The 13,542-nt window shown below is 46.0% G+C and overlaps 1 protein-coding gene across 5 annotated transcripts in view; it reads left to right on the top strand.

The window, feature by feature from the left end:
• FGFR3 (fibroblast growth factor receptor 3) overlaps positions 1-13,542 on the top strand; it is a 57,183-nt gene that overhangs the window by 25,718 nt on the left and 17,923 nt on the right. For all 5 annotated transcript variants that reach the window (XM_054203363.1, XM_054203364.1, XM_054203362.1 and 2 more), the window contains 4 exons: positions 1,773-1,826; positions 7,980-8,149; positions 12,787-12,910; positions 13,328-13,518. In XM_054203363.1, coding sequence (XP_054059338.1) covers positions 1,773-1,826; positions 7,980-8,149; positions 12,787-12,910; positions 13,328-13,518 — 539 coding nt within the window. The remainder of the gene's footprint in view (positions 1-1,772; positions 1,827-7,979; positions 8,150-12,786; positions 12,911-13,327; positions 13,519-13,542) is intronic.

Here is a 13,542-nt window from a genome sequence, read left to right as displayed (position 1 = left end):
CTCTGAACATGGGGTATTTGGTCTTAAAACCTAAGCTGCATCTCTCATCTGAAACGCAAACAAGGTCAAAGACTTCCCTCAGTCTTGTGGAAATGTTTTTGAATTGGTTTAAAAATTGATTCTGCTCCTCTGGTCACGATTGGTTCATTGGAAACCAGAGGAAAACTATAATCACATGTTAATGTATGAGTAACCAACTCTGAGTGCAGGGCTGAGAACGTGCTGGTTTCTCTGTTGGTGCTGGTGGGGATTTGGCTCAGTTTCTGCCTTCTCCGGGACTTGAGTAAACCTGCTGGTGCAGCCAAAACATCTAAACATCCACTTCACTTTCAGCAAGCCCCGTGGCATTTCCCTAGTTCTGCTGCCAGCAGGACCTCAGCTGGGGATTTGCAGTTAGATACGTCCTTGAAGTCTTCCTTGGGACTTTGCCAAGGAGAAGGTGCACAGCACGATGCACCGCTGAAGTCTAAAGCAGGGAGATGGTTCCTGTGTTACTTGCTCCCATAGATGGTGAATATGTCTGGGAGGTCCCTCCAGATTTTGCAGAGAAATACTATTTGTTGTTACCTTCCCCTACCTTTTTATATTATCTTTTATTTTTTCCTCTTTTTTCCCTTTTTTTCCTTTTTTTTTTTCCTTTCCTGCACCCCCCCCTTTTTTACCTCCACTGAGTTATTCAGAGAACGGCAGAAAACTCGAGTGCATCTTAAAATGAAGGAGGTTCTGCCTGGCTTAGTCTAAAGTGGTGCTTTACATTTCTGGCCACATGCTGAACACTCATAAAGTTTCTTACTTTCTAATGTTTAAGGCCAAGTTCTTTTACCACTGTCTCAGAATATAAAGGTTGCTGGGTTGTTAGCATTTTGCCTTTATTTAAAAAAGAGATTCCTGGAAATTATATGAAGTCAGTCATGGTAAATCTTCTAGAGACTGGATTGTACTAAATCATCTAAACTAAATCAAACACGAAGTTGCTATTTTATCATGGGATTTACATTTACAGTAGTTGTTTGTTGGGGAAAAGGCTCTGAGGCTTCGTTGTGGACAGCTTGGAGAAGGTGAGATGTTTGACCACATTAAGAGAAACGATTCAGGATGTTTTGGGGAGATACAGATGGAAAATTCCCACCAGTTAACCTGGATTCAGTTATCAGCATCAAAATGCCTCTGTAGGAGGAATATAATCGAAGGGAACTGGTTCACGGAGTAGCCATCAAAATGTCTATTGAGAGAGAGGTTCAATTGCAAGGGGAATTTTTAAAAGCTTTGGTCTGAGTGGTTTAGCGAGGAGTTAACAAGGGGAGACGTCGCAGGGGTGTACTGAGTTAAAAATGCAGGGAAAGTGAATTAGGAACACTGACCTGTCATTTGGAGACTTGGTGAAATAAAAAGTTCTTCAGAGTGAATGCTAGAGGGGAAAAAAAAAACAGGGTAGAGCTTGTTCTGCAGAAAGAAACTTCCCCTTTTGGAATTGCTTTTGTATTTATGAGGAGAAGAGCACTTTGCACAGGGAGAAGTATTTGGCATTGGACCCTGCTGTTTGGTGGCAGAGCACAGGCAAACTCATGACACCTCTCTCCCAGTTCAGAAAGCTCCTGGCTGGTTGTCCGTGTGCCGGCAGTGTGGGAGAGACAGGGTGGTGGGGCTGCAGGGAGGGGGGACCCGTCACTCAGATGTCCTCCCTCGCTGGAGCCCACCAGCAGCAGCCTCGTCCGATGTGGTGTCCCCACGTGCTGTCCTCTTTCTGCTTCACTTCTTTCTCCTTTTCCTAGATTCCCCTTCATCGGGTGATGATGAAGATGACGACGATGAGTCCGAAGATACAGGTAATTTGTTTTTCTGGGATACAGAGGCCTTTTCTTTTAAAGAGATGTGGCTCCCAAGTGGAGTGGTTCATCTGGATGTTTGGATAGCAGGTCTGGTCTTCATCCATGTTGAAATCGGTGACCTTAGGATGGGGAGAGCAAACTCTCTGGATGTGATGATGTTTATCTAGAAATTTAGAAATAGCTGCCAGAGTGATATTGCTGCTATAATACCTTACAGCAGCAGTAGCGTGATTTTTTTTTTTTTTTTTTTTTTTTTTTGAGACTTGATTTGGCAAATCTGCCTTGATGAGCTGGAGTTATAAATTCTCCTTGCATGTAAACCCAGAAAAAAAACACTTTTTTTTTTTTTTTTTTTTTTTTACTACACTGACATTACAGCAGTTTTAACTTTTAACACCATTGCAAACCATGGCCTGCTTTATTTTTAGCTGGTTTAATTCTGGTCCTTACCAGCCTCTTAGCTGGAGGCAGAGCGCGAAATTTATGCTAGCCAGGGGCCAGATTTACTGATGCCGTAAGCGGGAGCAACCCCTTTGGCTTTACTGGCTTTTTTTCACTCACATGGGGTAGGGAGCCCTAGGACAGAGCCTCTCGGTGCTTTTACACTGAATCCCTTTCAATCCCAGTGCTTGTTTCTTTAAGTGCAATAGCATTAATCAGGATCATTACATGCTTCAGAGGCGTTAGTGTTGTGTTTTATTATGCTCTTTATATTCCTGCAAAGCGAGCTGCCTGTATGTATGTGTTTTTAATAAATAAATGTCTTGCATTTGAACTCCCAATCAGCTATGTACATTGGCAGCAGTTCAACATGACTGGAAAATTTCTCCTGCCCATAGCGTTGGACATGCAGGACTTTAAAACAGGTCTCCCACTGTAATAAACTCATACCGCTGTGTTGTGCAGTATGTGGACAGTAATGGTGAGTTACGGTGCCAGGCGACCCATCAGCAGCAGTTAGTGGTTTTCTGATAGCTTTTAATTAAGGGCCTGATCCTGAGAGGTGACAGGCACCTTTGCAGAGATGCTGCGGTCTCCTGATGCCTGCTGAAGCCTGGTAGAGGCATAGCGAGGGTTAGGTTTGGTCAGGATTTGTTCCTGTTGCAGAGCAGCTTCTGATGAGCACAATTAATAGTTCTGTACTTTTTTTTTTAATGTGGTTTGTAGTAAAGTCCATCTCTTAGCAACAGGTATCACAAAACATCAGCTGGTTTATGGTACAGAAAGACGCGTTTCTCTTCACTGAAAAGGAAAACACACGTTTCACCACATGTATTTATAGCCTGCATTCTGGGTCTTCTTGACTTCAAGGCTGTCTCTTTTTTTAGACCCGAAGGTAACAACTGGCTTTGCTTAAAGGTCTCGTTATAAAAAGTTGGATTCTCTTCTGCTTTAAAATCGGTTGATTAGCTTAATGTGCCAGCATGGTGAAACCTCATGGCGTGTTATGACGTGAAAGTGTTTTACGTTGCTTTGTTTGATGTCAGACCCCCTCCAGACCCTCTGGTTAAGCTTCACGGGTCTTCTCTTGAGTCTGGGCAGCTGTGTTGTTAACCCCAGCACTGCCGCCACTGGGACATCCCAACAGGAGCAGGAGCTGCAGGACCATGCCAGGCAGGCAGACACATGAGTCTAGCCAGTGCTGTGTCCTATAGGCAGCCCAAAGCCCTGTGTCCTCCATCTCCTGCAGCAAAACAAAACCCTACTAATGAGGTGTATGAGCCCCTGCTTGGCCACCAGATGTAGCCATGGTTGCTAGTTGTCGGGGGGAAGGCAATAAAGACACTTTCATGCACAAAAAAAAAAAAAAGTATGACCGAGAGTTATTCATATTTAGAGGGAGGTAATCCATCCAGGATTGGTTCATTGCGTGTTGCCATGCTGCACATCACTGAATAAAACCTTGTCTCCTGGCCCCTTGCGGTGATAAGTTAATCTTCTGTCTTACTTGTCTTGTTCAAGAGTTTCTTATCCTCATATTTAGAGAAGAGCTTGGGGAGCCGATTCCAATAGTGTCATGGGTTTGAAGCCAGTCTTGTTAATTTTGGGGTTTTGACCCAAAATTGTTGAATGACAAGAGCTGGAAATACCAAAGCTAGAGAACAAGAGGAAATCTGTCTCAGAGGAAATGAATATTTAGTGCAAAACCCATTGGAGAGCACAGAGACAGACCCTCTGCGCGGAGAGCCCTGCTCTGCTCGCCCTCCTTTAAGCATCCTCTCCATAGTGCATTACAGAAACGGGACATCCCTTGGGGATGGGCGGCAGGAAAGAAGAAAGAGGAACTTGAGCAGCTTCAAATCATCAGCCTGGTTGTTGCAGCCTTGTCACAAGCTGCGATCCACCTTTGCAAAAAGAGGCTTTCCAGTACCTCTGTTCTCTACAGCTGTTTTTCCTGGCCCTGAAACAAAAACAAAACTCCCTTTTCACACACTGCTCTTCTGCCCCAGTGCTCCCTACCCCTCTGTATCTGTTTGTTTGGAGCCCCCGCTGTGTAGCCCCAGCACCTTCAAAGAACCCCTATAATCTCCAATTAAATCTGGCTGTGTACTCGGAGGCGTCAGCTGGGGAAATTACACAATTAGGGTTGATTCTGTCTGCCGCAGAATTTTGTGGCAGCTCCTAATTGCTAAATGAGCGCTCGGCTGTATTAATTATTCCAAGTATCGCTCTCGGTTTTTTTTTAATTGGTCATTCCAGTCGGATGGGTGGCCGATGTCTTTGACGAACAAAACGGACCTTCGGGTTTAGTGTTTGATGATGGGAAAGGGCCGGTGATAATGTTTGCGGGTCCCTTTTTTTTCCGCACCTGCGCATGCAGAATTGTTGCTCATAATTAATTGAGAGAGAGCTGGTCTAGAAATTTTTCCTGTCTTTCATCCTTCCTCCTTCCTCACTCCCAAAACTCTCCGGAGCTTTGCAAGCTTTTCTTGAAAAGAGGAGTTAGCAACATTTTCACCCCCTTAAAAAGTGGTAATGAAAGGACTCTGGGGGCACAGCAAACGGAAAGCAGTGATGTTTTGTTCACTGCTCTTGCGAGTGAGAACAAAGGCACCACTTTCAATGTGTAGACACTTTATTCCAGTTCCAGCTCGACTGGAGAGTGATGCCCCGATTGTTGGAATCTCGGCATGTTATTCCTGGGGTGCGCAGCCCTGGTGAGCCCCACATCGCATGGAAGAGCACCCGAAAGGAGGGGAGGCGCTCGGGCAAGAAGCTGTGTGTAATTGCAGGAGGGAGGAGTGGGTCCTGCCTTTGCTCCACATGGAGAATAGCCCCAGCTGGAAGCTTTCCTGGGCCCCATCTTGCTCCTCTCTGACGTCCGATGGCAAAATCCCCCTTGGCTTCAGTGGCAAAATTTGCAGCCAGTGGGTTGATGGGTCTCCTGTGAGATTCAAGTCCATCTTTTGAGTGAGAAAATGTGGTGAAACGTCGCCCCGCAGCACACACAGCTGATGTACAAGCGGGAAACCCCCCAAAAAAACACAGCGCAAGGAGGAGCTTTGTCCTGGCGGAGCAGCCATGCGATCTAGTTACACCCCCATGCCCGGGTGAGTGTCACTGACTCCATAAAATGGGATTTATTGTAGGCAGATACGTTAATCAAACAACAGACAGGAGGTTATTCGGCTGCCCTTCTTAGCTGTGGCAATGGGGGACTTTTCCGTCCGTGCCTGGCCTTTCCCTGAACTCTACCCCGTAGCCCCGTTAACCTCCTGTAAAGTCCCCGGGAAATCAGGGTGCGTTGCCAAAAGGAAGCATTCAGCCAGAAAATAGCCTGTGCTTCAGAAGCCACCTGTGAGGGCCAGATCTCTCCCAACATGGTTTCTGCAGCTTCCTCCTCTTCAACCTTCCCAACACCACCCGATCTATCCTCCAAATTCGCCCCCCCACTGCTGCCAGGACTATTGCCCAGCCTTTGCTTGGTTTCTGCCCTTCCCAGAGCATGTGGTAGCAGCATCTTCCTTTACCTTCAAGATCTGCTCTTCCTTTAGGTGTTGCGCCCATTCTGCTGATATTTTTTGAAATGTTCTCTCCTTTTTTATGCAGTTCTTTACCATTTTTCTAAGCTTAGATATTGGAAGGTAGATGGTTGCATGGTGTCCCGCTTTAGCCCAAGATACTGTGTAGAATTTGAGGCCTCTTCTGGACGAGCTGTTTGCTGTAGCTGGGATTTCACAGGAGCACGGGAATTGCAGGCGTTCCTCATTTTGCTTTTGTTTGTGCCAGCTGTACTTCTGCTCTGGTGCCATCCTGGCAAGAAAAGGGCCTTAAGCAGTTTTGTTGTTTAAAAATTGAGGCGTACACGTCATGGGTGAGCACCAGATCCCTCCGATACGTGGAACTGACTCTGATAGGGATCACGGCACATTGTGCAAGTCAGTTTGAGGGCAGATGCAAGCTCTGAATACTGGATTTCAACCTTGGGACCGCATTACGGAAGCACCTGTGTCCAGCCAGACGGCTGTGGAGGTGTGGAAACAGCTGAGACATGAGAGCGATGCGCCCAGCAAGGACATCTCCAGCAAATGGAGGGCCTTCTGGATGTAGCTCCTGACATCCAGTTCCTCGTGGCCAGGTGGGCTTCACAAGGAGCCACGGGGGAGAAGGGACCATGTGGAGAGCGTTAGCGGGTGCTGAAAATCGGTGGGTGCATGGATTGCCTTGGCTGAGCTATGTGACCTTGTCTGCAAAATCCCTGGAGCTGAAATGCAGCAGGGAGCCTGCACGGGGGACCCTGGGGACATACACCAAGATGGGGTCATCACTGACTTACCTGGAATTGCAGCGAGATGGGTCTCGTGTGGCCAAACACGTCGGGGCTAAGTACATTGGGGAGCTCTGGAGAAAGGGAGCAGCTCGAGTGCATCTCCGAGGGATGCAACAAGGGGAAAACTTTATACACCCTTGTCGTTAAGGCGAAGTGGGTTGCAGAGGCTTCAGAGTAGCGCTGAGGTGGGGCTGTGATGCTGGCTGTTGTTTCTGAGCATTGTCGCCACGGTGGGAGAGGCCGGCAGCGATGCTTTCCTGACAGCTTTGGCGGCCATCATGTTCTCCAAGGCAGTTCTTGAAGGACTTGCACCTTCAGTTTGTCTTGGTCCAGAAGCACACAGGTCTCTGCAACCGGTGGGTTTGGGTGCTCTGTGCCTGTGGATGCTTTCTTTCCATCTGGAGGAGATGCCAGTTACGCTCCTTGGCCTCCTCTTGGCTATTTTGCAGCACAAATGCTGTCTGCCCCCATCTCGCTTTGACCTTGGTGTGCAGCACGGCGCTGGGGGGCTGGATGTGGCCCCCGGCATGGTAGGAGAAACATCCCACATGCAGCTCTGCAGTGTTTCCTTAAGCAGAAATGAAAGCTTGGGAGGCTTTTTTTAAAAACTTTCTCTTTCTTTCTTCCCAGTATAATGACTTTGCTGCTGCTGCTGCCTTAATTTGGAGTTAATATGTAATGTTTGTAACACAGCCAAGAAACATCACTGTACTTGAGGCAGATTATGAAAAGTATCTCATGCTAACACTGGTGTTTTAAAACTTATCCCTGTTCAAAGGTAACATGAATCTTTAAAACTAAAATCACTTGTACTTAAAGAACATAAACATGATAAACCAGTTTGGCACTGGCTTTTTTTTTTTTTTCTTTCCTTCCCTTAAGGAGGTTACACTACATTTGTGCTTACTGAGAAGCAAAATTTTCCAGTGCACTCAGCTAATACTTTTTCTCTGCTCCCTTGCTGGCCCATCAACATTTTTTTACAATTCCAACATCTTTCTGCTGTTCATGCTGCTTGGCTACTATTGTCCCAAAGGTACATCTGTGTCTTTTTACATGCTGAGGCCAGATTCTCATCCTGCTCTGGGATAACTCCCCCTGTTGATTTAAAAGCAGCTACTCTAAATTTATACTGGCATTACTGAGACAAGAACCTGGTCATGAACCTTTCATCGCAAACCTAAAATGCAAACACCCTGTCTACGTCTGTGAGAGTCGTTTAGCTGGAAAGCATTTCTGTGTCATTTATCTTAACTGCAGCAGGTAGCAATTTAACTGTCACTCCGCACATGCCAAAGCCTCCTCAAATGCGTCTGCTCCCCAGCTGATATCCTCCGTGGCAGAAATGGGCCTGTTCAACTTGGTCTTTCCTTTCTCAGGTGTCCCCTTCTGGACCCGGCCAGATAAGATGGAGAAGAAGCTGCTGGCAGTTCCTGCCGCCAACACCGTTCGCTTCCGATGTCCGGCAGGTGGAAACCCAACTCCTTCCATCTACTGGCTGAAAAACGGCAAGGAGTTCAAGGGAGAGCATAGGATCGGAGGCATCAAGGTAAGGCCTTGGTTTGGATCTCTGTTTTTATCAGGAGTTTTCTACCAACTGTAGAAAATTGCGTTTCACAGTGATTAACGTTGGTACATGGAAGAGCACGGTGCCGACTGCGTGGGAATGGGGACATTTCTTGCAGCCTTAGCAATTGCTTGACACCAAAGTATTAAAAAGGGCTGCTGTCCCTTGGGATTGAGGGCTAAGTCCTTGTCGGTTTGTCTATAGTGGTCATTCGGGGACTAGGTAAAAGCGAGTCTGGGTTTATGGTTGCTTGGTGGACAGTGATGAGAAAGCAGGAACAGAAACTTCTGTCCTAATTTCTGGAGATCAGCCCAGTGCGTTGAGACGCGTTAGACCAAGCTGTAGCTACTCCCAGCTTTCAAGGAAAACTGACTCGGCATCCTTTGAAGGTGTAGGAAGGACCTCACCAAAGAGCTGGTCTGTCGTGCTGGTGGCCATTAACATTCTTGTGGTATAAATCACTGACCCTCGGTCGAATGTTGGATTCCCTTGTAGCCAGAGTAATAGCATCTGCTCCTTGGCTGCTTTCTTCCCCCTCCTTCCTTTTTACCATAAGGTGTTCTGGAAAATGCTTTGGCTTGTGTTTACAGATAGAGCTAAGGGACGCAGAAACTCACCACACTTAAATGATTTAATTAGCCAGAAGTTTCTGTGCTACTGTTTATGACGAATTATGGCAGGATTTTAACAGGAGAATCATCTCTGCTCTGATTTTGTTGTTACCATTTTTACTACTTTGTCCTCTTGAGTCAGACTCCTTTCTGGTTTTATTTGGGAAGAATAAAACCAGCAGCAGCTGCTTATAACAAAACCAGCGTAGCAGGAAGGGCTCGACTCCTGCGCAGCGAATTTTGCCTGCAGTCTGCCAGCCCTCGCATATCCCCGGGTGCGGAGAAAAGATGGTTTTTAGGACGACACCTTCATCAGTACTCTGAATAGCTGTGTGCTGATGCCTACCACATCTGTAGCGTTTTGGAAGGGGGCTAGGCATGCAAAGCGTGCTGGGCTCCAGAAACCAGAAGAGGGTTCAAAGAAGTCTTCCCTCCCCACAGTTTTGGGCTGTTTCTTTCCTGTTAGCTCAGACCTGTTCCTGAAAGAGCCTTTTGTGATTGCTTCAGTGAAGCCTTTGAAGCTCCCTCCTCAGCCCTGTCCCTGCTCCAGCCTGGAGGAGGCTGAGGACACGCTTGGGTTTGGATCTTCTGAAAAGTTAAGGAGAGAAAAGAAGCGAGGAAGCAACTCCTGTGCGTAAACAGCCTTTTGGCAGATAACATTCACAAAGCACAAGCATCTTTTACTAATTGCAGGCTGTAAGGATCATCATGAAGTGTTTTCAGGCTTGCGTGCGCCATTCGAACGGCTTTTTAGAAAACTATGTGACATCAGCTGCACTAAATTATGCTTGCAGAATAAAATCTAAAGCTGAAAGCAATTCCCTTACCCACTTCCCAGTGGTTTTAATCTATCCTTGAGTTTAAATTGACACGTTTCATCCTCTGCAACACGGTAGTGAGTCTTTGGCATCACTGTGCTTTATTTCTCTAGGGGCACCTTCCAGCAACAAGCCGATGCTTAAAAGAGCTATTGAAGGCAATGTCAGGCCAATTACAGCAAGATTGGTTTAAGCTCTCTATCTGTCTAGGTGTGGTTCTTTGTCCCTTTCTTGATATAGAGACATCTTTCTCTGTAATTTTCCTTCTCTTATTTGCTTGCTTTTACTCTTGGGCCACAGTTGGATGTAAGGAGTCTAATGTAAATCTCATCCAGTATAAATATACTGATAGATATCAGCTGAGATTTGAACCAGAAAAAGAGATTGAAAACCTGCTCGGTATCTCATGTATTTAAGATTTAAATTCCGTGTTACAACTTAACTTCATAACAGGATTAAGGCAGCTTGAAAAGAATGGGCAAGATCCAGATCTGGCAGAGTTTGGTTGGCTTACTTCATCTCGAGATCTGGTATTAACCCAGAAATCCTTGAGCTGGGAATGTTCTCATTTGTTTTCAGTGTGTGGAGGAGTTTAAATGTTGATTGTGAAAGGTCTGTGGTCAGCAGATGAAAGCTGACCACGCTTCCACGTCTGCCTCTTGCAAATGGCGTTTAGATCCCGTGTGATTGCCTGGAGTAAAACCTGCAAGAGAGAGGGGCGAGTGTTGAAAACATGAAGTGCAGGCTAACCTAGTTTTGTTACAGTTCATCCTTAACTGGTAAAGAAAATAAATTCATATGACTTATCATATGAAATTTCCTAAAGAGCATTAATGGTTAAATCCTTGTTGGAATCTCTAATATTGTAAGCCTGTGTGTGTTAAATGACCCTAGAAGGGAAGATTGAGGGGGAGGGGAGGTAGAGGATTATCCCTTCCCCAGACCATTGCACTGACTTGCATACCAGTCTGGCAAGCACGGACTGAGGTTCCAAGTGCGTCTGCAAATGTTTGTTTCACAAGGAGCCAAGAATGACAATGCCAAATAAACCAGAGGGATTTCCAGTATCTCACCGACTTGGTTAATGCCTGCACTAAGTCCCTTCATGTTCCTAGTGTTTTATCGAGTGCAGCGACTGTCCTGACCTGGGAATGTCCCTTTTTATTATCCTTTAAATCTAGACACCAGTCTCAACCAAAAAAACCCCACCTTGTTGGTTCTAGAAGAGTTTCCAAACAAGTTCTGCCCCATGAATCTGTGCACCCCAGGTTCTCCTCTCTGTTCAGAGTCCAAACGTGATGAAGTTCTTTGAAAGTGTCATAAAAGTATCTTTGAAAGTGCATCCTAAGCAAAACACCTAATTTGGACGTGATTTTATAATACAGGCCAGACTAGGGGATTGTCCATGTATCTGGAGACCCATTTCCTTGGAGTAGCTCCTAGGAGTTCTGGACGCAAATGCTTTGCAATGCTGAGCAGTGGATTAAAAGAAGTCTTTAGACGCAACTATGAGACAAGCCAGTATGGAAATGAGCCACCGAGCAGCCACAAATTTGCATTGAAACTTCCTTGACGGTCTGGTGTGTTCAGCTGTGAACTCAGGGTCCAGGCTCTCTGTTCTCAAAGCTCCTCTTAGCCTGCAATTGCCGTGCTGTTACAGAGATGCACCAAGAGGGGTGTTGCCTTACAAAAGGTGTAATGTGGATTCTGCGTTGAGCTACATCTCTGCTGTCCTGGGTGGGAAGAGGGTGCAGTCAGACCTGATCAGACATCTGCAACAATTGAGATTTCTGTACAGACTGTTTAGCCACAGCCTCCTATTACCTAAAACCTAAAATGAAAGGAAATGCTATATTCAGCAGTCTCTGGAAAGTGGGGGTGCTCAGCAGAGCTGTTCTCTGGGATGCAGAGATCTACAAAGCTTTGTTAAAATGACTTTTGCTTGCTTATCTTGCAACTAAGCTGTCTAGTCCTATGATTTCGAACCTTCTCTTTGCAAAATTCTGGCTTTAATTGCAACTCGGCCCTTTAAAGGAAAGCATGTGGATGCAATTTACGTGTAGCAAAAGAGGTTAAATGACTTCATATTTGAGTTCACCTGCTGCAGCAAGAAACCTCCAGGAGCAATTACGCCCTTGTTTTTTCCATCAGCCCTTGACATTCTGTAGTGCAGCGTTATTGTAATCTCCTGCTTCTGTGTCCTTAGAGTCACCTTCAAAATATTTAATAAAGTTAAATCTTCTGCTCTGGGCAGTAGAAGGCATCAAATTAATATCCAGAGATTTGGAGAGCTTTCATACGCGATGCATCCTGAAGTCATCTTTGTTACTGTTGGTTGCTTTCTGTATTAATTCAAGATCTGCTTTCCATATCCGTTATTTCCTTTATACTCATTAGAAACAAGCGTTCTAGCTGAGATCACAGGGCAGCAGGTCAGGGCGGAGACATGGGTTGTGCTTTCCCTTCTGCTACTGCACAACCAACAACTCTGGACATGAGCCACATCCAGAAAACCAACTAGTGTAAAATTTGTTGCCAAAAGAGAAGGGCTGAGCAGGCATCCTAGGGACCAGACTTGAGGCTGGGCGTGTTTTCTCCTGTTTTTTACAGGGAATTTAGGGGATTAACTCAGTTGTAGACACCCACTTCTGCTCAGACAGATGCCGTGGGCTGTTGCCTCCGTAGCACACATATGTTATAGATAGGGTAAGAATTATGATTTTTATTGTTTATAGACATCGTATGGGTTATATGTAGCAATTGGTAAAGATCTGCAGATGTGAGTACAGTATTTTGAGCTGACAGTGTCTGTGGACCAGAGTGGTCTGGCAGAGGGGACCAGCGGATCAGAGTTATCTTAGCTGATGCCTTCTGAAGTCGTTATTCTAATGAGAGATGCCACATTCAGCTATCAGCTGGTTTCATTATTGTTGTTGTGGAAGCATCTACAAGTCTCCCTTGCAATCTCAGTGTGTTACATTGTGTTGGACTGTTCCTGCGTTGATCTTAATTCCTTTTCACATTAAGCCTTTAATGACCCTTGAAATGGGTCCTTGTCACATTCAGGCCTTCTCTGGGATCCATTCATGCTGGCCAAGTGTGTAGAAGCTCACTGATTGTTCACCGATTTGAATGGTCTGGTGATGATGGTATTTGACCATGAGCTTGATGGTTTGATTTCTTCTTCTAGTTACGACACCAGCAGTGGAGCTTGGTGATGGAGAGTGTTGTGCCGTCAGATCGAGGAAATTACACCTGTGTTGTGGAGAACAAATACGGCAACATTAGGCACACGTACCAGCTTGATGTATTAGGTGAGGTTTCACTGTTTTCCCTCAACAGCTGATCTGTTAGGATGTTGAAAAGGAGCGTGATGGGATATGGGAAGCATATGGGAGCTTGGTTTCTTTCCCAAAGCTCTGGATCATGTGTCTTCTAAAAACAGCGAGCTTCCTTTTGGCCAACAATTCGTCCTCAGATCAGTGATCAATAAATTACTTAGCTGGTCTACAGAGGGGCCACAGAAGGAATGTCAGGGCTGAGATGCCTCCTCCAGGTGATTGTTCCCTGTTTGGCTTGAGAGGCACTGGGTAGAGCGGTGACCAAGACACCTGGGGGTACAATCCCAGTCTACACCCTTTCTGCTGAAAAGCCAGGAGATGAAGGGTTCAGAGGAGAATCCTTGCTGGAAGAAGGACAAGTAAATTGGGATTTACCTCTCTGTTTTTCAGAAAGGTCACCCCACCGACCAATCCTGCAAGCAGGGCTCCCTGCCAACCAGACCGTGGTGGTAGGGAGCAATGTGGAGTTTCACTGCAAGGTCTACAGCGATGCCCAGCCTCACATCCAGTGGCTGAAACACGTGGAAGTCAACGGTAGCAAATATGGACCCGATGGGACGCCCTATGTCACGGTGCTGAAGGTTGGTACACGTTCCTTCTTCTCG

This window comes from Rissa tridactyla, chromosome 5 (genome assembly GCF_028500815.1).
Source record: "Rissa tridactyla isolate bRisTri1 chromosome 5, bRisTri1.patW.cur.20221130, whole genome shotgun sequence".
Taxonomy (NCBI): domain Eukaryota; kingdom Metazoa; phylum Chordata; class Aves; order Charadriiformes; family Laridae; genus Rissa; species Rissa tridactyla.
The sequence above is the reverse complement of the archived record's forward strand: the minus strand, read 5'-3'. Positions and strand labels throughout refer to the sequence as shown.